This window comes from Podarcis cretensis (assembly GCF_951804945.1).
Source record: "Podarcis cretensis genome assembly, chromosome: Z".
In the NCBI taxonomy this organism is placed as follows: Eukaryota; Metazoa; Chordata; class Lepidosauria; order Squamata; family Lacertidae; genus Podarcis; species Podarcis cretensis.
The window spans coordinates 876,906-903,035 of NC_137184.1; the positions used below are offsets into that span (position 1 = coordinate 876,906).

Consider the following 26,130-nt stretch of genomic DNA (forward strand, 5'->3'; position numbering starts at 1 on the left):
TTAATATGTTATAAAAAGAAACCTTATATAAAAGGATGACAACTCTAAAAATGCATAAATAATATATGTAATTTGAAGTGGTTTTCTTTTCTTTAAGGCAGCAGGAACATAAAATGCAAAAACCAGGGGCTTGTTTATGCTTTCTAGTGTGACTGGTACAGCCATTTTGACATGGTTGCCATTGAGGTGGGGGCAGGAATGAAACTACAGGGAACCAGAGTTACTTCACAGTTTTCATGGCAAATTGTGTGTCCTGCAGCAAACATGCATAGTGGGGGCAACAGACATGTACCCTAAAACACTTGCTTTCATGCACTGCTGAGACCTGCTCTTTGTCTTTGCAGAAATCCTATAAAACCAGTTTCCATAAATTTCTTGCCTTGCAGGTCTTGCAAGGGAATTCGAAAGAGGGCATGACTCTGCACATGACTTGAACCCTGCACTCTTCATCTCAGTATTCACTTTTCTTCCTGCTAGGCCACACATGACCACCCTGGCTTCCCTTTTGGTTGCATCCCCTGGAACGCCCAAGGTCAACAAGGATAGTGGATGGAAAAACAGAACTACAGAGTCATTGGCTGACTAATCCTTAGTGGTTTTTTGTTCCAGATGCTCCACCTTTGCAAGAGTTTGAAAGACAAAAAATTCAGCAAAACAGGGGTTTAAGCACTGTGAATGTTCAGCAGGAAATTTCAAGCACACGTCTCCTTGCTCTCCGTCCTGAGAGAGGAGAGACGTATTGCTGTATTTAAGGGAGTTCCACTCCCCAACCCCATCCCATTACACAGCTCCTAACTCAGTATTATCTATGGCTTCTGCTGGGAACAAGTTAAGCAATGCACCCCATTTTGTTCTTGTTGCCACTAAAGCCTCTGTAGAAATTTCCTGTGTTTGAACTTTCTGACAGTAAGAGCTGTTTGACAGGGCAACTGTCTCCATTGGAGGGAGGTGGGCTCTGTTTCACCCGAGGTTTTCAAACAGAGGTTGGGTGCATTGCAGGGAGGTTGGACTAGATGGCACTCGGAGTCCATTGCAACTCAACAGTTCTGGGATGCTATGACATTTCTGTGTTTTACCCTAAACAGGTCACCAAACCTTTTCCAGCTGCCCTGCTAATTCTTTCATTTGTCCATTTGCACCACCCTCGTGCCCTGTGTTGCTTCGTGCTAATGTCTCCTTGAGTTCTGGCTCCAATTTCTCTTCTTTTGCCCTTTCCTTTGCAGGATATATTGCAACAATTACCATTGACCTTGTTTCTGAGAGTCTTGCGCAACCCCAGCTATGCTATCATCCACTCCATGCCCATCCATGTTTTCAAGATGTAAATTGTCTTGAAATGTTGCAATTTTGAGATCAAGTGGCAGATGTGTGTACTTGAGAGAGGGCTAAGCAGCTATGAAATTTAAAAGTATGGGTGAGATATTTTTAGTGCATAAGAACATAAGCCTGCTGGATCAGGCCAGTGGTTTGTGTAATCAAGCTTCCTGTTCTCACAGTGGCCACCCAGAAGCCTGTGGCAGCCCCACATCCAGGACATGTGCACAGCAGCACTCTACTCGACCAGCGATTCTGAGAAACTGGAGGAGGCAGAGCATGCCAGTCGCCATTGAAGATCCTCTTTCTCCATGAATTTGTCTTATCCTCTTTTAAAGCCATTCAAGTTGGTGGCCATCATTGCCTCCTAGGGAACCAAGTTCCATCGTTTGTGCGGTGTGTGAAGAAGGACTTTCTTTTATCTGTCATAAATCTTGCAACATTCATCTCCATTGAATGAGCACGGGTTCGAGTATTATGGAAGAGGGAGAAAAAGCTTTCTCTACCCACTTTATCTGTGCTATGAATATTTTTATAAACTTCTATCATATCACCTCTTAACTTTTCTCTAAACTAAAAAGTCCCAAATCTTTCATCATAGAGGAGTTGCTGCATTTCCACAGTCATTCTGGTCGCCTATTTTTTCTGAACCTTTTCCAACTCTACAATATCCTTTTTTGGATGAGGCAACCAGAACTATACACAGTATTCCAAATAGGGTCCCACCACAGATTTGTATAACATCATTATGATATCGGCAGTTTTATTTTCAATTCCTTTTCTAATGATTCCTAGCATGGAATTTGCCTTTTTCACAGCTCTCAAAGTAAACCATTCACAGTGGGATCAGGTGTTAAACAGGGATGTGTTACCACCCCAATTCTATTTATTATGTACATGGCCATGATCCTACATATTGTCGAAGGGAAACTCCCCACCAGGGTGAAAATCATATATCAAACAGATGGAAAGCTATTTCATCTGAGTAGGCTGAAAGGTTACCATAACTTCCACCATAGAGCTTCAGTATGCTGATGACAACGTAGTGTGTGCACGCTCAGAGGATGACTTCCAAACCATCCTAAATATCTTCACAGAAGCTTATGAAAGCTTGGCCTACCACTCAATATCTAAAAAAAATCAAAGTGCTTAACCCACAAGCACAAATCAACCCCTCTGCAGCGCCACAAATCCAACTTAATGGTGTAACATTGGAAAGTGTTGATCACTTTTCCTACCTCAGCAGTTATATTTCCACATTGACCCTGAAATCCAGCATCACCTGAGCTCCGTGAGTGCAGCTTTCTCCCGACTGAAGTGCAGAGTGCTAGAGGACTGGGACATTCACAGGGAACTACCAACTTTACTGTACGCTTGTGAAACATGGACCACTTATAAACGCCATCTCCAAATCCTCAAAAGATTCCATCAACGGTGTCTCTGAAAATTTTTACACATCTCTTGGGAAGACAGACGAACTAATGTCAGTGTACTGGAAGAAGCAAAGATCATCATTGTCAAAGTAATGCTTGGGACAACCATGCGCTCATTGGAATGCCAGGAGCAAAAGGAAGAAGCTTTCACTTTAGGCACCGCTGTAGAACAAGTTCTCTCCTAGATAATGCATTCTCTTGTTTTAGACACCAGGGAAACTTGGATCAGGGTCTCTGAGGAGGAATTTAACATATGAGTTTGAAACGTATGCCAGGAAGCAGTCTTATCAGACACCCTTGACCAAATGTAAGCACAAGGCCTTTGAACTGCGCCTGGAAGCTAACTGGGACCTAATGGAGTTCAGAACTGGTCTCACTTGTTCCCCTGGACTGGTCTCTCATTGCTGTCTGATAGTTGCCAGTTGTAGCTCCTGAAAATATTTCAGAAGGCAGAGTCCTCCTCCAGCAGTTTAGGCCTCTACATAGATGGTCCTAAACACACCACAATCTCCACTGACTTTCATTCTGAGGAAACTGACATCTGGGTAAAGGGCTTGAGCTCCCCAGAGTCTCACACTGCTCAGAGATTGGGGTGGTGTGTAACTCTGTGTATTAACTTTTGCTGCAGCCAGTTCTAGTGAATGCCACCTGGAGCATTTTTTGTGTGGGGTAGACACAGGTAAACCAGTCGGGTGGTCAGAAGTTTTGTCTGATCAGAATTGTGTGTCTTGTGGAATCGGCAACAAAATTCAAACATTCTGTAAGGCTTTGAATACGCATAATGGTAAAAGTGAAAGATTTCGCAGTACATGAAGTGCTGTAGCCTTTTGTGGAGTGTCTGGATGCGGGAAGTATCTGACTGCATGCACACAGCCAGCAAAGACTGACCTTTCTGAAGGCTTAATTCTTGATCTGTTTCTCAAATCACCACCACTCTTTGTAGTTCTTTTTCAAAGATTAGCTACAGAATGAGTTTTTCCAACAAGTATTCTGGTCTCCATGGAGCTGATGTCCTCCCTCTCTCAATCTGAATTAGATGAATACAGTATAGCCTATATTCTTGCATTAGTGTTAACAAGGTTCAACTCCCTGTAGTGCTGTAACTATTTCTGTTGCTTTGTGCAGAGGTGTTGGAAGAAAAGAGAAACGCTGGAGCCATCCTTGTGGTCACAAATTACTCTTTCCTTCCTGGACTTTCGGAGCCACAGGAGGAAGTTGGAAGCTTGCTTTCTGTTCTCAAAGCCCAAGTCAAGGTTGCTTTTGTGGTCCAAAGCCAACACAACTTGATGGGTGTGAGAAACTTGACTAATCACATAAGGTTGGAACTTTGGGTGGTAAAGAGGTCACTTTTGGAGTTGCCCATGAAAACATCTGAATAATGGTAATGATGAACAATAAGTCAATGAGCTTGGTGAAATGGGGGAGGCCACGGAAACCCTTACAGCTGTGTCCCAAGATTATTGTCAGGGACTGGCAGGACGCTGATGAGTGTGCACTGGAGAAAGGGGGGTGAGTCTAATGCAGGAGAGGGGGCGAGTGATTCGTGGGGAACTGTACCAGCCAGGAGGCTAGAGTCAGACACAGGGGAAGTTTCATACCTGGAAGGTGGAGCACAGGATGGGGCAGAAAAAGAGGAGGAAGAGACAGGTCAAGCAAGTGAAGGGACTGAGGACTTCTCCAGCTTCTTCTGCCCCACTGTCTCCCAGAATCAGGAGGGGGCTGAAGAGGGAAGATCAGAGGAAGCTTCCATGCAGGCTCAGTTTCCGGCTGCATGTGTGCAGGCCATCGGGGTAGGGTACATAAACAAGTGAAGACCCCCAGTTCCTGCAGCTGTTCCATAGACCCCGGACCTGGGAATAGCTGCCTAGACGTTAGACTGGTCTGTGAGGCTATTTGGAGCCATTGAAGTGACTGCGTCTGCTTTGACAATAAAGAGTTAGGTATCTTATCTGCCATGTGCATTCCTTTGGCTGTGGAGGACCCTTGACAATTACATTGTCATTGCCCTACATGCAGATGAGTGCAGCCTTAGCCACTGGGAAACTGCCCCTCTGTCAATCTAGAAGAAATAACTGTGCAAGGTAGGCCATCAACTCATACCAATATTGCCGGTTAATATTTTTGTGTCACTGTATGGGGGATTGAGACAGGGTGAGTTGAGGTTCCCATGGCAGGTTCAGGACAAGAGTGAGGCTGCCCAGACAAATCATTGGACTTTGTTTTAAGCCCAATTCATACATGCAGCCGTCCTGGGAGGAGGATGTAATATGAAAAGGGATCTCATGTCTGATTCTCAGACTGTGGTGTGAGCTTGACCCCCTCCTTCTGAGCTCAGTGCAGGAGCAGAGTCAGTCCATGTGGTGAGTACGCTTCAAGACTCACGCTGTTACTCTAAACATATGTCTTCCCCTACGAGTGGACACACCCAATGCAACCCAAATTCAACATCTATATGCCACGTTTTCTTCAGCAGTAAGAGTTCCCAGCAGCTCACAACAATAAAATAAAAAACATATATAAATAACACTTTCACCCGTATATGCTAGCATAAGATGTTTTGGAATGCTGCTTCTGAACAGCAACTCTGAGCGTGTCTTCAGTTTGAGAGAGGCAGGTCTCTTACAGTTCCAATATTTGACCTTTATGTGAAGTGTGATGATTCCAGGCCTGGTCTCCAAAACGTGACCTGTGTGGGCGATCATCCTCCTGAAGAGCCTAAACCTGCTTTGCACAGATCCTTTCGCGACAGGAGTTTGTAGGGTTAAGCCTCTCCCGAGCCTCCCAGAAGGTGCACTGTCAGGTACTCAGGTGTTAACTTGGGAGGCTTCTAGGCCAGTCAGTCAGTCACGGAGGAGCCAGATCAGCTGCTGTTCTGGGGTAGAGATTACAGAGCTTAATGATGAGCTACTCTAAGCTGCAGCTGATGCCAGACCCTTCCCCCTTTACACCTAATTAGCCTCATTAATGAGCTCTTCTGCTCTCTGCAGAGAGGGCGTCCTCCTGGAATAGCAGGCAAAAATACCTCTCCCAGGTAGATGTTCCGAAACCCGTAATTATGGTCTGCTTCTGACTCTTGACGAGGAGATGGATGGATGAGGGTGCTTTAACCGGAATTGTGCTTGTTTACAATGACCGTTATGCAAGACGGTTAACTCTTAACATGCGTCAGGTTGCTTTTAAATAAATTATGGCATTAACCCACAAAACAAAATAAGACCTTCAGAGATTATGCTACTTAAAAAAGAAGAAGTGGATAGGAAAGGAGGGAGGATTTCTGACCTACTTAGAAGTGAAGTGTGTGCAAATATTTATTTATTTTTTAAAGCGCTTAATTGAGTCCTTGATGCCATGCTGTATTGGATTGCTTGCTATAGATTACCCAGCAAGATTTGATTTATTTATTAAAATTTGCAACTGGCAGTTGTAATGATAAAACATCTTTTAGATTTCCAGCCCATGAAAGAAAGATGAACCTGGACAGTGCAGTGTCCACACCAAACACTGGATCTGTGGTGGTTCAAGGTGACCTGATCCTGTGAAGGAGGACTTTAGATGAAAGCTCAGTCTTCCTGAAAAGACTTGCTAGCAGTCAGAGGAAAATACCAAGTATCACACTCAGTTTATTACTGGGTTTGTTGTTGTTGTTCAAAAAGAATCTATGATGACTGAATGCGACACAGTCCAAGAGAAAACAAGTTCTATTTGTGTACTTCTAACTTACCTAGTCGGTGACAACACTTGACAAGCAAAAGATATTTGAGAGTTATGAGAACTGGGTACCTCTGAAATATTTGTAAAACCATTCCTGTTTTTCTGAGTTAATTCCTTGCAATTAAACCCAGGTCAAGTTTTTTTTAAATGTTTTTACAGCTTGTTTTATGAAGGATGCTGGGTTTTTGGCACACCACCAGGAAAAGGGAATTCCATTGCTGTGGGCTATTGAAGAGAGAACTCTGTGTGTTTTGTGTGTGTGTGTGTGTGTGTGTGTTCTACCAACTTGGCACATGCATGGTGTGAGGAGGGCAAGCACTACTGCAAGCATGACCAAAAGATACACAAACCAGCCAGATTAGCAGGTGCTGGAGGAACGCAGCAGAGGAGCTGTGCTTGGTGTTTTCCACTCTGGAAATTCCACTTGTTCTGCAGCTCTTTTGTAGTAGCAGCTTTGACACAGGCACTAACATTAAAGGTGTGTGTAATTCCTGGGCAGGTTGATTTTACAGGATGGAAATTATCCTTGTGCACCTCCAGGTTTGGAGGGGGCTGCTTCTGTGCCTTTTGGCCATCTGACTGGCTGCCCATCTGCTCTCTGTCAGAATGCATTAGGAGTGTGCTTGGACTCATGCCCCAGAGTTTCCGTGCGGGGTTGGTCATGTGCTTGTCTCCACGACAACTCAAGGAGATGTGTAAACTGCCATGCTCTGAGCCAGATGCTTCTCTGTCCATGTGATCTAATTAAATAGTAGCTTCCCCCTCCCTCCCCCTCCCCCTCCCCTGTCTTGATGAAACTCATTGATGTTGCCCTGTTTCCCTGGCTGAGGTGTGAAAGGAAGCTGTAACAGGGATAGAAGGGATCACTGGGCTCTGTATTAACACCCTTGCAGATACTTCCATTCTGCGCTGGTCCCTTTTACAAACTTGGAGTTCCAAGTCCACAGTGCAAAACTGGGGGTGGGGTGGGGGTGGGATAAGTCAGAAGCACCCACCAAGTGGAGTCTGTCTGGAATTAAGTTGGTGCTCTTTGCCTCATTTGCAGAAGCCGGGGACAGTTTGCCAACAGTAAAACACCCACCCGCAATAAATGTCCTGCTACGTTAGTGCAACGGTGTGTGTGCACGAGGAGAAGAGAAGCCGTCAGTCAGTTGGGAGACCCTGGAAGCAGTCACTCACTCCAGGGGCGGGAATTGGGGGACATGCAACATGCGCTTCTCCCCTTTGGCCTTTGGTTCTAACCCAAGGCTATTGTTCTCACCCTGAACACCTCCCTCGTTGTCTTGGAATGGCAATGGTGCCCACCTGAGAGGTCTCAGACCTGAGTTCCAGTGAGTTCCAGCTGAAAAAAAGCCCTGGTTCTTATGCTTGGTGGTGGAGGTTTTCAAAGGCTCCGGTCCAATGTGGTTCCATGTCAGAATTCCCCGTTCTCTGATCTTTCTTTTGTTCCAGCTGTTATGGTTTGGGTTGCTCAACCATTTCCCCTCTCCCACCACTCCCCCCTCCCCCCCCCCCCGCTCGCTGCACCAGAGTGAGAATCCCTGCCATACAAGGGATGCTGTACTTTTGACACTAGTCCAGTGACCTCAGCTGATCTTGTGTGGGGAAGATACGCATCGTAAATATGTTGCATTTCATTGGATAATTAGGTTTCCTTGGAGACCATCACACCGCAAGAGCTGAGAAATGTGACCTTTTCGCGACTGCCTTCCATCACCACCTTTGATTAACCTTCCTGGAGCTCCCGTCTCTAAACCCTCCCTCTTCCCCAACCCACCTTCCCCGACGTGGCTGCAAATCGTGTTGTATAGTCAATTAGCAGGTGGAATTTTCATGTCTGAACATGGTTGCTGCATCCAAATACCAGAGCTAAGGGAGAGCTGAAGACTGGCCGGCATGCGTTGTGTTTCCCAGGTAGGGAAGGAGCATCCGTGCTTCCTGGGGAGGATTCTAGCTTGCTGGCCACAGGACACTTGCTTTGCGTGCAGAAGGTCCCAGATTCAGTTGCTGGCATCTCCAGTTGAAAATATTACATTAGCAGGCGATAGATTTAGAATTTCACAGTCAAGCCAGCTAGTTCTTCCCTCCTAGCAGGCCACATTATACCGTGCTGGTTTATTTGTCCATGTGGCACAGTATTGTTCTCTGACAGGGAGCCTCTCTCCACAATCTCAGGCAAGGAAAGATACTTCCAAAGAGCTGTTCAGCACTAGGAAAAAGTACCAGTAAAAAAGAGTGGAATCGCTCACCAGTCAGAAATGCTGTGGGCTCAACAGGATGCCATCTTGCCCTGACAAAGTGTGGTTGTTTTGGGTCTCCCTTGGTACCCCCTCTCTTTGTTGTAAATAGGAAAGGGAGCATAGTTGTCCTCAGCCATAATTTAGGATCTAAAACATTAAATAAAATACTCGCTTTTTTAAAAAGTCAAGACATAGAGGAATATAGAGCCTGTTGGGTCTAATTAAGTGTGGGGGCCATTATTCTTGATGGGCTGCTCATCTAGCCTCCAGGACTCATGGCTCTTTGCATAACCGAAATCCTCCAAGTTAAAACTCCTCTGCAGTTTCACTTTCTTCCTCTTTAATAGAGTTTATATGCAAAATTTATAATCCAGTGTGATATAAGAAGGCACAGCACCATAAATCGCTGCAATCACCATTCCTGGTCTTTATACCCTGTAGTGCCCTTAACTGTCACATACACTTTTCCTGCACACACGTAAAAGTTCCATTGTGGCTTTAGTATACCTCAAGGTGCTTTATGAGCATGGAACATTTAGAAATGTTTGTAGAATTCAGCCCTGGAATAGGCGGCAAGGGGAATATTAGCTACAGTAGCTCATGTGCTATCGCAAAAAAGTGGTGCAGGAAATGGTCGCCTATGCAAATTGCAATGCAAATCAGGTTATTTTTCACCAGATACAAAGCAGTAGGTGGCTTTTTCTGCTATCCCATTCATCAGGGGTGATGAATGGAGGCTCTTTTGTGTTCTGACCCACAGATGGTGCAAATTGAATAATGGTGGACTTGGCCACAGCGGTAAGGCCAGTCCTTGCTTCCTGGTGCAACTCCTGTCCTCCGTATCTTTATTCCCCATCCTGGGTGTGGTGTCACCTGCCTCCCAAGGCTGGAGCAGTTTAGCTGGAGAAATCATCTCCAATGTGTGCCTGCTGGTGTTCAGCTCCTAGAATTCCTGCTTGCATTTTTGGCAGTGCAGTTTAGGAATGTGGGCCAAGTGGAAGGTGATCCCAAACTCCCTCTGGGCAGAGGAGGATCAATAGGGCTAACAGAGCAGGAAACTCACAGTTCAGTCCCAGTGGAGTGGTGTGATCCAGGAGAGGCAGAAAACAGCTAGAAGAAGGCAGTGTTAGAAACGGAGATATGAAAGCTAAATGGCACCTTAAAACTAGGTTGTGGGCACAACAACAGAATGTCTAGGGTACACCTTTTTTAATAACAAGAATACAAAGCTGAAAATGAATGAACTGCAGCTACAATATTATGTTCATTTTTCACATGGTCTAGTCCAGGGGTAGGCAACCTATGGCCTTCTCAATTGCCTTCTCAATCCGGCCCCCGGATGGTCCAGGAATCAGCGTGCTTTTACATGAGTTGAATGTGTCCTTTAATTTAAAATGCATCTCTGGGTTATTTGTGGGGCCTGCCTGGTGTTTTTTACATGAGTAGAATGTGTGCTTTTATTTAAAATGTATCTGTGGGTTATTTGTGGGGCATAGGAATTCGTTATTTGATTATTTTTTCAAAATATAATCCGGCCCACCACATGGCCTGAGGGTGAAAAAGGCTGCTGACCCCTGGCCTAGTCCTTCCCCTGCCCCCCCTAATGTTCTTAAGAGGGTCTCTTCTCCAGTCTTCAGAGAGTAGCTGGAAGTGGGGAGGCAGAAAAAGGTCCTCCTTTCCTTCCACTCTGCAGTTTTAATCTGAAATCTTAGGTGCAGTACTGCGCCCATTGCTCAGAAACTGCTCGCGCTAATGAAATTCCCTGTCACAAAATGCAGCTGGAACAATTGGAGATTCGGACACTGGAAGAAGGAATACAGAAGGATGTGCTCTCTGTGTGGGAGAAGTACAATTTTCCACATATGGACATTCCTTATAGGCATTGCTCCCCCCACAGGCCAAGATCGCCAGGGTCTTCTGTGATGGGGGGGGCACCCCTCCTTCCTCCCAGACCTGAGGATTACAGGAATGCAGCTGTAGAGTTGAACCATGAAACCGAGGTGGCAGCAGCCCATCTGCCTGGAATGATCTCTCCCCCCCCCCCCCGCCCGCCCCTGGCTCATGGGTGAAAAGCACTGGGTGTACTTTTTCATTAGAGCATGAAAAGACCTCTGCATTAACTTAACATTGACATAATTCTACTGCTCCTTCTTACTGCCACTTTTCAGTTGCCATAAATATATTTACTCGCTTTGCTGCAAATTTGCAGATTTAAGTGTTGCCAGGACATGAAAAGAGATGGGTGCCCCACCCCCAGCAGATACATAATCAACTTCACTATTAATGTAACACAACACAACACAACACAACACAACACAACACAACACAACACAACACAACACAACACAACACACTTCCTTTCCCCCCACCCCAAAGTTGCAAATGGTGTTGCTTTGCTGCATTTTAGAGATAAAACTCCATTCTTTTTGAAAACACCAAAAAAGTTTTCCAATTCCTTTTGGCCCATTCAGAACACCTGACAAAGGTGTTTGTGGCCCTGTGCTATGTCAAGAACATTGACAGGATCATTGTTGAGTTATCAAGGCCTCATTTGTGCCTGCCTTGGATTTTAATTTTATTTTAATGCCTGGAGTCTGGAGCATGTGGATTCACAAAGAGTGCTTCTGAGAATGAGCTGAAGGCCTTTACTTTGCCTCTGAGCAAGAACCAACAATCCCCTCTATGGTTGGTGGGATGACTTCCAGCTAAGAGCCCCAGGTGTCCCCTGTATTTGGAAATCAAACACGAGACATTAAAAATTGCTTGGCTGACCCACAAGGCACAGGTTTGTGGGGCAGGGGGAGCACAGCCTTCCTCTTCCATTTGTCTGGAGGAAGTAGATGACCATTGGCCAATCTCCCTGGCTTTTGCCCTGGCTAAGGGCCTGCTGTCAGGAGGTGGGCAAGTTGATTGGGGAGGCCTCCTCACTCTCTGAACCTTGCTCCTCAATGTACTTGTCATGGTGCTTGATGCAGCCCCCTGCAACTCACTGGTTGGGCTTGTACTCTTCTGGGAGCATTTGGCCACTTGCAAGTTAACTCCTCCTCTGAACTCCATCTTTCCAGGGGGAGCCCATCACGTTCTGTGAAGAAACATTTGTCTCCCACCGGTCTGCCACCATGCGACAGTTCCTGCAGAACGCAACCCAGCTGCAGCTTTTCAAGCAGGTATTGCAGGTCGTTAAACAAAAGAACCATCCCCACCCCCTGCCTTGCTTTTGTGTACTGTGATCTATACTGGGCTATGTGCCGTGAAATACAGCTGGCCACTTTGTTTCATAATTAGCTTAATTTATGGGTCAAAATGGGATGTGCTCTACATTAATATCTTTTTCCAGCCCAGCTGACAATCCGTTTACAGGAGCACTGGTTTTGTTTGTTTGTTTGTTTTCCTCTTTTCTGTTCTATAATAGTAAAACCTGACATGCTCTTCTGCCTCTGGCTCTCCATTGCAAGTCCCTTCCAGTTTTATATTGGAGGCCCCAGTAAGCCAGAAAGCTTGAGCAGTGGATCTCTAGCCTGGTATAATAATAGGAGACGCCTTGAAAAAGAGAGCGAGTGTTAGCACCTTGGCAGGGAGTTGTTCTTCGGGGCTTTAGGATGGCCTGTATGATCCCCTCTTGGTGTGCTTTCTTTTTCTTCTCCTGAAGTTTATTGATGGCCGCCTTGATCTTCTCAACTCTGGAGAAGGTTTCAGTGATGTCTTTGAGGAAGAGATCAACATGGGCGAATATGCTGGTAAGGAGGAAGATTTCCTTGAGTTTGTGGATATCACTTCGAAATGCCGAGCAAAGGAGATGACCCTTCTGTTTGGACCAGAAGTGCCAGGTGGCTTCCTTAGACCTTTAGAAAGATTAGCAAGGGAAGCAGAAGAGGGTTTTCCCCAAGCTGGTCTGTGACTGCACTTTTCAAAACTTCATGCTGTAGACAATTAATTAGGTTCCAGCCTGGCCAAGGTAGTGAGGTTTTAAGTTACATAAAGGCCTGGGGGACAAAACAAGAAATGAAAAGCAGAAAAAACACCAAGGAATAAATATATTTATAGCCCTTTCTCTATACTGCTGGTGTCTTAGAAGTCAAATAGTGGGGGAAATAACATATAATACCTGCTTGTATTAGCAAACATAGAAACAAATTTTGAAAGCCTGTGAATTAGAGATTCGGTTGAAGTCAGAATGAACTCCCAAGCCTGGTCCTTGGCAGAATTTCCCCCCCGTCTCTTAGTGGATTTCAATTTTGTGGGTCTTGTGGGCTGCCTCGTGTTCTAGTTTTGGTAGCTCTTCAAGGCTAGCCCTGTGTGGCTGGGGGCTCTTCGATGTTGGGGTGGCCAGTGCCTTTCCTTCACCTTCCTTTGGAATCAAACCAGGGATTCACGGCCAGCCCACTGACGGGGAAGCTTCAGCCAGGAGTGTTGATGCGGGGAGGGAGACACAAACAACCCTCAGAGCAGCTTTCTATATTTAAACAAGACTCCTTGCTATATTTAGACATGAATAAAAAGCAGCCTCTTTATTGCTCTTTTCTATGAAGACACATTTAGAAGGAGCTGTTATCTCACTAATTGCCCTAGTTTTTATTGGGGGGGGCAAGTGGGGAGCTAACTTAGATGCATTGTCCTTCCAAAGGAGGTTGCATCTCCATCATAGCTGCATTATCCTGGGGAGGGGGGGTGTCTGCTGATGGCAAAATGAGTGCTGCCAGTTCTCATCTGTCTGCTTGCCTCTTTGTGTCAGGTAGTGACAAGCTGTATCTCCAGTGGCTGTCAACGGTTAGGGTAAGTGTCCCCTGCAGCCCAGGTGCTCCTTATTCTGATCGTTCAGCAATTTCTGAGTCCTGTGGTGAGGGTCCTGAGATGTGGGCCAAAGCTAGTTAAGGCTTAAAGATGCTGCTGCACCTTCTCCCAAAACAGGAACTCTGCTGGTGCTCTGATGCGCATGAACAACGGGTTGCCAAAATCTGTTGGTTTTGCTACAAGGTAGGGAGGCAGGAGGCGGGCACCTTTTTGGTGTTTGGAGTACCGCTGTTAACTTAATTGATACAGATTAACTGCCATATGATAAATATTTATGAACAGCAGACCCAAAATAGATCCCAGGAGTTGTGGTTAAGTAGTCTCTCCCTCTCCGTATTACACACATTTAAGATAGTAATGGCAAAAGAAATAATTAGCAGAAGCAAGCTCACTGTGTTCCAAGCCCCAAACTAACTCTAAGCAGAGCAGTTTCTGTCAGGCGGGAAATGAGGACCGGGCATCCTTGATCACTCGGGGTTCTGAGACAAATAAAAGAAGCTCTGTGAAAACATCCGACGGGCTCCTCTGACATTCTCTTGGAATGCCAAATAGTATTCCAAGAGCTGCAGAAACAGAAGTGCTATGAATTAATAAATTAATCATCATCATCATCATCCAGTTCTCAAGGGCACAAATATTTGCAATATGGTTCGCTGGAATAAAGCTCACTGTTAATTGTAAATTAAAAACTAGTATTGGGCAAAGTTAATTATTAGTTTTAAAAAATAGCTGTGCCTGAGTAAGTCTTTGTGGGAGCTGGCCAGGGCTGGCAGGGAGGGTATCCGTCTTTTGTGCACGCTGGATTTTATTTATCAAAATAATACATTATGCAGCAAAAGCCAACGTGAGATGCAAAATAAATAAAACACTAACTGGACTACTAGATTATTCTGTCTGACATATCAGAGCCTTGTGCGTCTTTCCTGGTTGTGCCTCCTGTACGTGCAGTTCGGCCCTTCTGGAAGGAGATGGATTTATCCTATCCCCCGTTCCGCCCTCATTTCCCTCTCAACGGTGGAAGAACGGTGGGCATAAGCAGTTTCAGACTGATGTGGGAGAAGGCACTTCACACTCAAGATACCAGATATTTTCATGTGGTGAAATAGATACACAGATAGGTTTTACAAATGGAGACTGACTCCCTCCTTCCCCTGCTACAGTGATCTTTGAGAACTCAGACATTCTTCCATGTTTAACACCATATTTGTTTGGTGCTATAGCCTCCTATATGACAAAAATGAAGTATGAACTCAATGAACTTAGAAACACGTATCTGGCTATTCAAGAAAACGTTGAAGTGTTTGCCCTGCTTCCTCCTTTAAGAAATTAAATAACCGGATGTTAAGAGCAAAATGCCTGAAGCCTTTTGTATTGCTCAGGTGTGTTTGCAATACTTCTTTTTAGTGTGTGTGTGTGTGCAGAAATTTGCATTCCAAACCGGGAGTTATGTTGGCTCTTCTACCCCAGTAACAGTTTACCATGTTGTTCCTTTTCCTCATTGCAGAAAGGAAGTGGTGCCATTTTGAATACAGTCAAGACCAAGGCAAACCCTGCCATGAAGACAGTCTACAAGTTTGTAAGTGTCATAGAGTTGCATAGGAGGTGCAAATATATAAGGGAAGGCTGGGGTTGCTTTTAAGCACACAGGCGGTCTGCTTGCTACACAATGTGTCCTTCGTGTGAGTCATGTAACTTGACCAAACTAGTAGGTGCATGAAACAATAGAGGGCTAAAAAGTCAGGACAGAAAGTATTTTTTGTTACTAGATTAAAAATGAAAAATCCCTCGGAAACTGCATAAAAGCTACATACTGTAGCAATAATCATTATTAGCTTTTCATCAATCAGACACTGAAATGGTTCTCAAGGTGCTGGCATAAAACTGTTGGATGAAATTTTTTTTATGGAAGAAAAAGACTAAACAATCAGTATGAAGAGGAGAAAGTGATGCAGTGTGAATGTTCTCTCTCCTCCCCTCCCCGTGCTGCAAGCCCTGCCACCTGCTGTTAGATCTTTAGTAGGATAAGAAGCAGCAGGAGGAGGAATTTAGGGAAATGTACATGGGGACGCAGGTGGCGCTGTGGGTTAAAGCCTCAGCGCCTAGGGCTTGCCGATCGAAAGGTCGGCGGTTCGAATCCCTGCGGCGGGGTGCGCTCCCGCTGCTCGGTCCCAGCGCCTGCCAACCTAGCAGTTCGAAAGCACCTCCGGGTGCAAGTAGATAAATAGGGACCGCTTACCAGCGGGAAGGTAAACGGCGTTTCCGTGTGCGGCTCTGGCTCTGGCTCTGGCTCTGGCCAGAGCAGCGATGTCACGCTGGCCACGTGACCCAGAAGTGTCTCCGGACAGCGCTGGCCCCTGGCCTCTTAAGTGAGATGGGCGCACAACCCCAGAGTCTGTCAAGACTGGCCCGTATGGGCAGGGGTACCTTTACCTTTACCTTTACCTTTACCTTTACATGGAAGCAATGCTGTTCTAGCAGAAATTTAACAAAGGCACTGAGGATAAGTCACACATGGATACTCAGACTTTAAATTGCAACCAGAGACCAGTAAGTTCTCAAGTAAACAGTGGAGCTGGTAGGAAAAAGGTTTCCAGCAAGAGCTCATCTCCCCTTCTGCCCCATAGCAGAAGGTGCGTACCAAAGTTGGCAGAGACCCGGCCTGGAGCAGAGTCTCCTCCTTTGTGTTCCAGCTTTGCCCTTTATAGGACAGGAGGCCACGGGCAGGAAATTGCCGTTGGGAGCTTTGGTGGAACTCACACTTGCCATCGTTCCTTAACTTACATTCAGCCAGTATGGATCGAAATAGATTATGAAACTGATATTCTCTCACCATCCAGAATCAAGCTCTGAGTGGTGGTGCAGAGAAGCCAGGAAGTGTGCTTATGAGCCTCCCTTAGATGCTGCTAAGAGTCAGGTCTTGCCCTAGTCAGGCTTCTTACCCTTACCCTTACCATGCAACACACACACAAAAATAATTAGAGGATAGAGCAGGAAACCTAGGCTTTAGGAGGCAGCGTATTCTCTGCAAACAAAATCTCTTTCCCTCTCATTAAATATTGTTTTTTAACCTCTTGTATCTGTATTTGTTCCCATACCCATTATGTCTTCAGTTTGGTGGACCAATTTCCCCACCCCTCCCTAATCTCAGTAATCAGAAAAGGTGGGTCTTGATGGGAGGAAATGAAGCCCAGTTGCCTCTGCAGCCAGAACAGGGTTTCTGACTTAAATTAATCTCCCTCCGCCCTTTTTTTTTCTATGCAGGCAAAAGATCATGCAAAAATGGGAATAAAGGAGGTGAAAAACCGCTTGAAGCAAAAGGTACTTGAAGTTTGTATTCTTAAAAAAAAAAAAAGTATAAGAACTACTTGGCCAGGAAAAGCATTATGTGATCAATAGAGAGCTGTGTGGTGCTGTGTTGTTAACACACTTCAAAATGCATTACCAGCTGTCCTGGATTTTTCCTACTGTTATAAATATTCACAGACAAAAAAACCAAATACATTAAGACCTGATGTGGGATGTGTGCCCCTTGCACCAAAAAAAAAGGGAGGAGGAGAGATAAGGCAAGTCATTGGAGGTGGCAGCCCCTTGCTCAGGCGGAAACCGTGGAACTGTTCCTTTCTTCTTCTTCTTCTTTCTTTCTTTCTTTCTTTCTTTCTTTCTTTCTTTCTTTCTTTCTTTCTCTTCTGTGAGAGAAGTCGAGAATCCCTGGCGCTGCATCAGTTGTTACAAATTTATTGCACACATGCACAAAGTTCTGTGTGGCAACGGTAGGCAAGTCTTGTGTGGATGGCGTAGGTTGCACACGCATCTGTTTAACATCCATGCAGCAATGTATGTACACTCGTGATGGCTAAACTTACAGGTCAGTTTTTGCACGCCATTTTCTATGTGGAAAACAGTTTCCATGCAAAATTGGCAACGGGTAAAGCATTCTTTCTCCTGCCAACCTAGCAGTTCGAAAGCACGTCAAAGTGCAAGTAGGTAAATAGGTACCGCTCCGGCGGGAAGGTAAACGGCGTTTCCGTGCATTGCTCTGGTTCGCCAGAAGCGGCTTAGTCATGCTGGCCACATGACCCGGAAGCTGTCTGCAGACAAACGCCGGCTCCCTCAGCCAGTAAAGCGAGATGAGCGCCGCAACCCCAGAGTCAGCCACGACTGGACCTAATGGTCAGGGGTCCCTTTACCTTTACCTTTAAAGCATTCTTTAGAAGCTGTACTGGCATCCTACAACCAAGTGTGATTGTGTCTTTAATATTAGACAGACACCATCTCTGGTGCCATTTTGCTGCCTATGGAAGAAACCTTTGGATGGGCCTGTTGATAGATCCATCAGCCCAGCCTGAGCTGTTTTTCCATTTGGCATTGCAGATCCTGCCTTTGGTTTCCTTCACTAATGACAGTCTTCACTTTTGCAAGTGAAATTCTGCCTGTGTGCAAGAGAGAGAGAGACAGACTAGGGTGGGAGCCTCCCTCCCCAGCTCCCAAGACTGGGCTGGTGTTCCCCCGTCTCCTGGCCGATTTAATTTGAGGCTGCCATGAAACTGACCTCGCTACCCCCTGCATATTTTCCAGCATTAACATGAAAAGTGTCCCAGCTTTGGCAAGGAAGAACCAAACCTTAAGCCTCACCTTTACGATCTTGGTTGCCAAATAAGGAGTGGCTTTTCTGTACGACAATGGGAGGAATTTTAAAATGCGCTGAAGACAGGAAAGCGGCTTTCTCTGACTGTGCATAGCAATGATGACCTCTCAAATATAATCAAGAGCCTGCTTTTGCCCTTGGTCTGCTCCATCTCTGGGTTTGAATTGCAAATGGGTAATGCTGGGTTGACCTCTGGAGAGGTCAGGCTGGTGTATGTAAGGTCCTCCTCTAATATGATCGCAGAGATTGAATGGAGCTGCCTTCCCATACCACCTCCGTTTGTGGTCTGGGGTTTTAAAAGCATCTGCAATCATTTCCACTGCCTCCTTATGAATGAGAGGAAAAGATTGTTAACAGAGGAAAAAGCATGGCAGCTTCATTTCATGCCCAGGGACATTTTTTAAAAATAAAATAAAAGTAAAGGCAGCCTTTCTTGCCCCATTTCACAAATGGAAGAAGGTGGTCCATGTCAAGCTATCATCTTACTCTGTCTCTTTTGAAACCCGGCTCCGTAGAATTGGGCAGCACAAGGGAAGAGCCAGGAGGAGGGAGGAGGGCACTGTTTTCTGGCCCTGCAAATGGTGAAAGGGAGGCATCAGTGGCCGGCTGCAAATGAGGCTGCTAGTTTATTTGCTAGTTCCAAGAGAAGCCTTGTCCTTCAACCCCTTGTACTTTGCGGTGCCTTTGAGATGCACCATTTCCAGGGGCCTATAATGCCACAGTACGAGCGGGGTGGAAGCTTGTTCTATGTTAGACCGCCGTCTTGATGAGCCAAAGATTTTTAGCCATAAAATGGATGTTCTTTGGCTACCTTTGAAGGTGACTCGGAAACTACAACTAATCCAGAATGCGGCAGCTAGACTGGTGACTGGGCCGCCGAGACCATATAACACCGGTCTTGAAAGACCTACATTGGCTCCCAGTATGTTTCCGAGCACAATTCAAAGTGTTGGTGCTGACCTTTAAAGCCCTAAACGGCCTCGGTCCAGTATACCTGAAGGAGCGTTTCCACCCCCATCATTCTGCCCGGACGCTGAGGTCCAGCGCCGAGGGCCTTCTGGCGGTTCCCTCATTGCGAGAAGCAAAGCTACAGGGAACCAGGCAGAGGGCCTTCTCGGTAGTGGTGCCCACCCTGTGGAACGCCCTTCCAGCAGATGTCAAAGCAATAAACAACTACCTGACATTCAGAAGACATCTTAAGGCAGCCCTGTTCAGGGAAGTTTTTAACGTGTGATTTTACTGTATTTTTGGTTTTTATGGAAGCCGCCCAGAGTGGCTGGGAAGGCCCAGCCAGATGGGCGGGATATAAATAATAAATTATTATTATTATTATTCTTTGGGGAAGGTGTGCCTGCATGGATGGGCAGAGAACAGTTCCTTTCCCTTCACACCTGAGCATAATATGTAATATACCTGGGGCAGGGGGAGAGGAGGAGTCTGGTCCGTGCAAAACTTCTTACTGTCCTGGCATATGAAAGGAAGAGAGGCTCAAACCTCCAGAATCAAGGATCTGGCAGAGACCCACAGAAACCCACAGAGTCAGAGGGATCTCACTGGGTCACTGCTTCAGGTGCCCACACCACCCCGGGGAGATGGGAATATTTACTGGCAACTTGGCCTTCACCAAAGGCCCCAAGGCACGTTGCAGTACAACAAAACAATAAAATGCAATAGACAGTAGACAATTCAAATAACAACCAACCAATAGCACAATAAGCAGAAAGAAAATGATATATAACAATTTACTTTAAAAATTCCTTGGGTGGCCAATCATTTTAATTATTGTTTGGTATTGCTTTTAATGGTTTTTGTATTGCTATGCACCTCCCTGGTATTTAAATAAATAAATAAATATAAAGCACTGCACATTCTCAAAACCCTTGATAAAAAGTTACGTAGTTGTGTGCTTTCTGAAAACCCCCAGTGTTTCCTTCGGCGTTCCAAAGAGAGGCTTCCCTACAGAGGGCCTTTGTAGGCATCTGGCCCATTGCTGTATTGTCCAAGTATTTGGGAAGCTGGTCTTGAATGCTCAGCTTAACTCGACATGTCAGAGCAAATATTTCTTGTAGGACCAGTGGGTTGGTATCAAACCAAGTTCTAATAAGAGTAGGCATACTGAAATGAATGTACATAAGTCGGTTGAAATTGAGAGGAACTCAAAATCTTTTTTTTTGTAAACTGCTTTGAGGTTTTTTCCTACAGTATATAAGTTTTATGAAATAAATAAATAATTGTGCCCATTGATTTCAATGAGTAGAGCTAGCATTGTTTTTTAAATATTTCACCAGGAGACTGGTCTTTTTCTAAGCGTGAGGTCCCTTTCACAAATGTTCTTAGGGTCAAAGCTGCAGCTTGCTTTGGTCAGTACGGTGTTGAAAACCTCAGCCTAAGGCCAGGGAGGTGACCTGTTCAAATCAACCAAGTGGCTTCCCATGTTTTAAGAGAGTGAATCACCACCCAAGTGAATGCTTCTCCAGTGCTGTCTGGAATAAGCTTCGGTGGATGAACACTTAGTCACCTGAGCAGTTCTTTTTCCTGCTGCCACAAATGAATGCAGCTGCTTCTGTGCCCTCGTTCTCCTTTTCGGTGGCGCCTTTTCTTTGTCCTCTTCTGAACAGTTTCAGAACACTATCTCCTGTGCTGTAATGCTCATGCATACATCTCAGTCGATTTGCAGGACACACAACTACTTCTACACAGCTGGACACCCGTCTTACATGTTCTTGATGTGATTTTTCAAAGGCTGCTTAGGATCTCCAGTTGCTTTGTTCCTTGTAACTCTTCTGTGGATGAAGGGCATCTCTCTGTGTTACCTGAGCAATGGAATTGCCAAAGGAGACATATGTCTGTCCCTACCCCTTCAAAATGGAAAACCCGCCAGGACTTGTCAAGTTGAAATGAGAAGAGGTCATGGAGGTTGGTGAACCTTCACTTCTTCACCTGGGCCCTTACCTTGCAGCGCCACTCTGTGTAAAAATAGCTCAAGAGGTTTGCAAAAGGACCTCACAGAATTCTTCACCTTCTCTCACCAGGCCTTTGTTTTGCCTTCTGTGCTTGTGTACTCTTGAAATCCACCTGAGAAACTACACCATTACAAGGGCTGTTCTCCTCCACCTGTCAAGGTGTTCCAGCAATGGCATTGACCTCTTTTTTCTGATTTGTTTTGCTCGTTTCTGCCAGATATGGTCTCAATCTCTTTGACAAAGTTGTGTCTCTTACATCCATGGCTCCTGCCCCCCTAATGCCCACTTTGTTGTGTTCTACAAAGACAAGAGGGTATTGTACCATTCATACAAAGTTTCTGTCTAGGGGCTTCTCTTTAACAAGTTTTTAATTTCCGCTGCCACCCTTCCTGCCTGCCTTGATGGACGGTGGCTCCACCAGCTGGGTCTGAAAAGTCCTCTTGTTTTTTCTGTCTGGAGCAGACAAAGCTCTTCATAAGGTCCATCTATCCTTTGTCTTGTTTGACCTGAGTGTGTTAGGTCATCCTGTGTCCAAAAGAATCATTTCTAATTGGCTATCAGCTTACATGTCTCATTATAGTGTTTGAGCAAGAGTAGAACTTGAGGGGGCATGTCAAAGGTCACTCCATCAAAGCAGCTGGCTTTGGGGTCATGTGTGCGTTCAGTGCTCTCTCTATATTTACCAAGCACTGTTTCCTTGACATTGTTGCAAAGGGGTTCAAAACTGAGGATCACCAGGTTGCTGGCTTTCTTCCTCAACTGATTGTCCCAAGCTTTCAGTCTTCTCTGATCTTCTAGGAGCTCCTGCCTCCCTGTCTCTGCAAAGACTGCCCCTCAATCTTGCTTCGTCTCAACATGTTTTCATTACATGGCATGCATGCGCACACACTCACCTAACCATGAACTCAAGTCACTAGTTTAGTTCAATTTTCTTAAATGCCAAAAGGTGTTGGCTTGTCAGTTCCCACCGTTCCTTACTAGCAATCGATTAAAGACTACTTAAAAATATTATCAGCTGTCCCGCTTTTAACTAATGGATTGATTCGTTACATTTAAATATATTTGCACATTGCAAAGCTTCAATGAAACATGAGTTATGGTTGGTTTTGTTTGTTTGTCTGTTTCTTATGGTCAGTCCTGAAAGCAAGAGCTGTAATTACCTTCCTGATTATTCTCTGTTAAATCAAATGTAAGCTTGTGGATTCGTCCCTGCTTTGATTAAGCACCAGGTTCAAAATTACTCACAAAACCAGCAAGGGAGGGGTCATAGCTCACTGGTAGACCAAGCTTCCTGAAGGTCTTGGATATGAGCACCGCCAGCATCTCCAGGAAGAAGGATCCTTGCGCAGGTGGTGAGAGGGACCCTTCCCTGCTTGGGACCCTGGAGAATCAGTCACTGGTGGTCAAGGGTAGACAATACTGGGTTCCCCTGTCAGTGTTGTGGGAGACTCTGGGTATAGAAGGCGCTTTGACATGGCATTTAGTTAGCTTTGGGTACAGCTTACTTAATTTTAAGAGTTTTCAAAAATCAAACTTGACATTTGCATGTGCAGAAGGGAAAGGAGCCAGTGAACCAGTGTGCCCTGCAACAACTTACTGTAACAGATTGCATTATTGTAAGGAAGTTGGTGCACAGTCAACAAAGTGCCCCACAAGGAGACAGAAGCCAGGGGGGGGGTGTTTATCATAGTAGAGGTCTTTCTGTAGCCAACAGAGATCTATTGCTGGCCAGTGAATGTTTAAAATATCCACCAGGGGATACTCAGATGGCCTGGATTCAGTTCAAGCACTGGCTCTCCAAGGGCAAACATCCACAATAGGGCTTTACACTCCTGACCTGGCCATTCTCAGGCTCCCATAACATGTCAACTGCAGTTTTAAGGGGCCTCGATAGCAAACCCTCGACTTCTCTCTCTCTCCCCCCCCCCAATTTTATTTTATTTTCCAAAGGTACACAATATTCAGTTAGCAATAACAACACAAAATAATAACATAAATAAATAAATAAATAAATAAATAAATAAATAAATAACCAGAAACAAAGACAGAAACCTAATCATACACCCATGTGGGTTCCCTCCCCCAATACTCATCATCTCTTAATCTTTAGATTCTTACTAACAGGGCGTCTTTTGGTCATCCTTAATATCCTTAATATATTACCTTTTTCGTGTTCTACTTTACAAACTTAGTCTGTACATACCAACATATTATCCTTAGAATATGTTTCTTCATGTAATCCTCAACGCATTGCCATTCTGACCTTAAATTCCCATTAGTCTGATGCCTTATGGTTGCTGTTAACTTCACCAACTCTATGAATTCGCTTAAATTACAGATCCAATCTTCCTTTGTGGGGGATAACATTTCCTTTCCAGTCCCTTGCAAGGAGTAGTCTGGCTGCGGCTATGGCATATAAGAATATTTTTTTCTTATCTTGTGGAATGTCCTTTCCTAAGATACCCAATAGGTACGCTTCTGGTTTTTTCTCTATAGAAATTTTTAACATCTTTTTTACGTCATTGTAGAGACATCCCCAGAATCATTTAACTTTTTTGCAGCCCCACCATGCATGTATCATAGTCCCCTCCACCTCCTCACACTTCCAGCATAGATTAGATTTTAACTTACATATTTTGGCAAGTTTGGAGGGTGCCATATACCACCTATAAAACATTTTCATTTTGTTCTCTTTTATGGAATGGCTGGCGGTAAATTTTATACCCAACTTCAAAAGTCTTTCCCAGTGTTCTATCTGTATTACATGGCCGATGTCTTGGGCCCATTAGACCATTACTTCTTTTATTTATTTCTCTTTTAATTCCCATTCTAGTATCAAATCATAAGTTTTGGATAATAATTTCTTGTTGTTTTTTAATAATACTTTTTGTAATTTCTTCTTTTCCAAAACCTAATTTTTTAATCGAATTGAAAACATTATTTAATTGATGAAATTGGAGCCAATCGGTAAGATAGTGTCTTATCTCCTCAAATGATTTTAATTTTAATTGTCCTTGATCTTCTCTTAATAAGTGAGTATATGTTGCCCAATTAGTTTCCATATTTAATTTTTTTACTGATATCTATTTCATACCTTATACAAAGCACTTCTAAGAATATGGTTGGTAAACCCTCTGTGGGCTTTTACTTTATTGCAAGCCCTCAACTTCTGTGCCTCTTCTTGAACTATCTAAAATTACCTGCTGGCAGATACTACAAAATGGTCCTCCTTGTTTCCTCTTGCTTTCCCTCACAGGTAACAACCCACTTCTGCATCAGTATTAAAATAAATTTGATTACCTTTTCCAATTCTACAATATCCTTTTTGCGGTGTGGTGACTGGAACTGTACACAGAGTAGCTGGGGCAACCCTGTCAGATGGGTCCAGTACTACTACTACTACTTCTACTCCAGATGTGGTCACACCAGATATTTATATAATGGCTCTATGATATTGGCAGTTTTATTTTCAATTCATTTCCTAATGATCCCTAGCATGGAATTAGCTTTGTTCACACAGAGCCACTGCACACTTCCTCAATCTTTCCACTATGACCCCAAGGTCTCACACCTGGTCTGTCACCTCCACTTCAGACCCCATGAGCACATATGTGAAATTCAGGGGGTTTTTTTGCTCCAACGTCCCTCACTTTCTTTTCATTGAATTGAATTTGCCCATTTTCCTGCCCATTCACTCAGTTTGCAGAGGTCCATCACAATCTTTTTGTTTTAACAACTCTGAACAATTTAGTGTTATTAGAAAACTTAGCCACCTCACTGCTCACTCTCTAGATCACAGGTCCCAATACCAATCCTTAGGGGGCCCCACTTTTTCCATTTGCAGAACTTTCCATATATTCCTACTCTTTGCTTCCTGCAACTTAACCACAAGAGGACCTCTCCTCTTATTCCATGGCTCTTAAGCTTACTTAGGAGTCTTTGGTGAAGTACTTTGTCAAAAGCTTTTTGAAAGTCCAGGTACACAATGTCAACTAGATCGCCTCTGTCTATATTGCTATATGCTGGGAGGTGTGAGATTCCAGAGGTTCCAGGTGCTTCGCTGGGGTTTGTGTTTCCTTTGGAAATGAGACACAGCGGAGACTGTGGTGTCTTTAGGATATATGGAGATGCTCACAGCATTAACTCTCCAAGAGGTTTCTTCTCCCATGGCCCAGCTCCCTCTGCTGCAGCTTACTGTGTTTAACAGACTGCCACCTTTTCCCTTCAGCTCACATCAAGGCCAACTGCATTCCTAAACTCTACTCTGCTTTGTCTCTGCTGTCTTAGAGCTGAGGGAGGGACCTTACCTCTCTGCCCTCTGGCATACAGCCACTCCTTTGTGTCCCTTAATGGTTCCTCACCTTCCCTTTTGTTCTCTTCTAATGGCCCCTCTCTGGGACGCAGGTGGCGCTGTGGGTCAAAGCCTCAGCGCCTAGGGCTTGCCAATCGAAAGGTCGGCGGTTCGAATCCCTGCGGCGGGGTGCGCTCCCGCTGCTCGGTCCCAGCGCCTGCCAACCTAGCAGTTTGAAAGCACCTCCGGGTGCAAGTAGATAAATAGGGACCGCTTACCAGCGGGAAGGTAAACGGCGTTTCCGTGTGCGGCTCTGGCTCTGGCCAGAGCAGCGATGTCACGCTGGCCACGTGACCCGGAAGTGTCTCCGGACAGCGCTGGCCCCTGGCCTCTTAAGTGAGATGGGTGCACAACCCCAGAGTCTGTCAAGACTGGCCCGTACGGGCAGGGGTACCTTTACCTTTACCTTTAATGGCCCCTCTGTCAGGTGATCTCTTGAGCACAGAAAGCCAGGCTGGCTTGATTTTAACATGTTAAATCCAGTGTCTAGCACCCAGGACTTAGAAGGGAGGGTCCAGGAATTAGAAAGGGTGTTCATGGCACCCCATAAGCTCTTAATAATATGCTCTCAAAGAATTCCAATAGGTTTGTGAGACAGGACTTTCCCTTGCAGACGCCAGCCTGGCTCTGCTCCAGCAGGTCTTGTTATTCCATATGCTTTGTTTTGGATTGTGCAATGGTT

The 26,130-nt window shown here is 45.1% G+C and overlaps 1 protein-coding gene across 9 annotated transcripts in view; it reads left to right on the forward strand.

Annotated features, from left to right (window-relative positions):
- The window catches only part of DENND1A (DENN domain containing 1A), a 279,415-nt gene that overhangs the window by 213,791 nt on the left and 39,494 nt on the right, over positions 1 to 26,130 (forward strand). For all 9 annotated transcript variants that reach the window (XM_079961977.1, XM_079961981.1, XM_079961979.1 and 6 more), the window contains 5 exons: positions 11,764 to 11,865; positions 12,348 to 12,435; positions 13,431 to 13,471; positions 14,994 to 15,065; positions 16,751 to 16,807. In XM_079961977.1, coding sequence (XP_079818103.1) covers positions 11,764 to 11,865; positions 12,348 to 12,435; positions 13,431 to 13,471; positions 14,994 to 15,065; positions 16,751 to 16,807 — 360 coding nt within the window. The remainder of the gene's footprint in view (positions 1 to 11,763; positions 11,866 to 12,347; positions 12,436 to 13,430; positions 13,472 to 14,993; positions 15,066 to 16,750; positions 16,808 to 26,130) is intronic.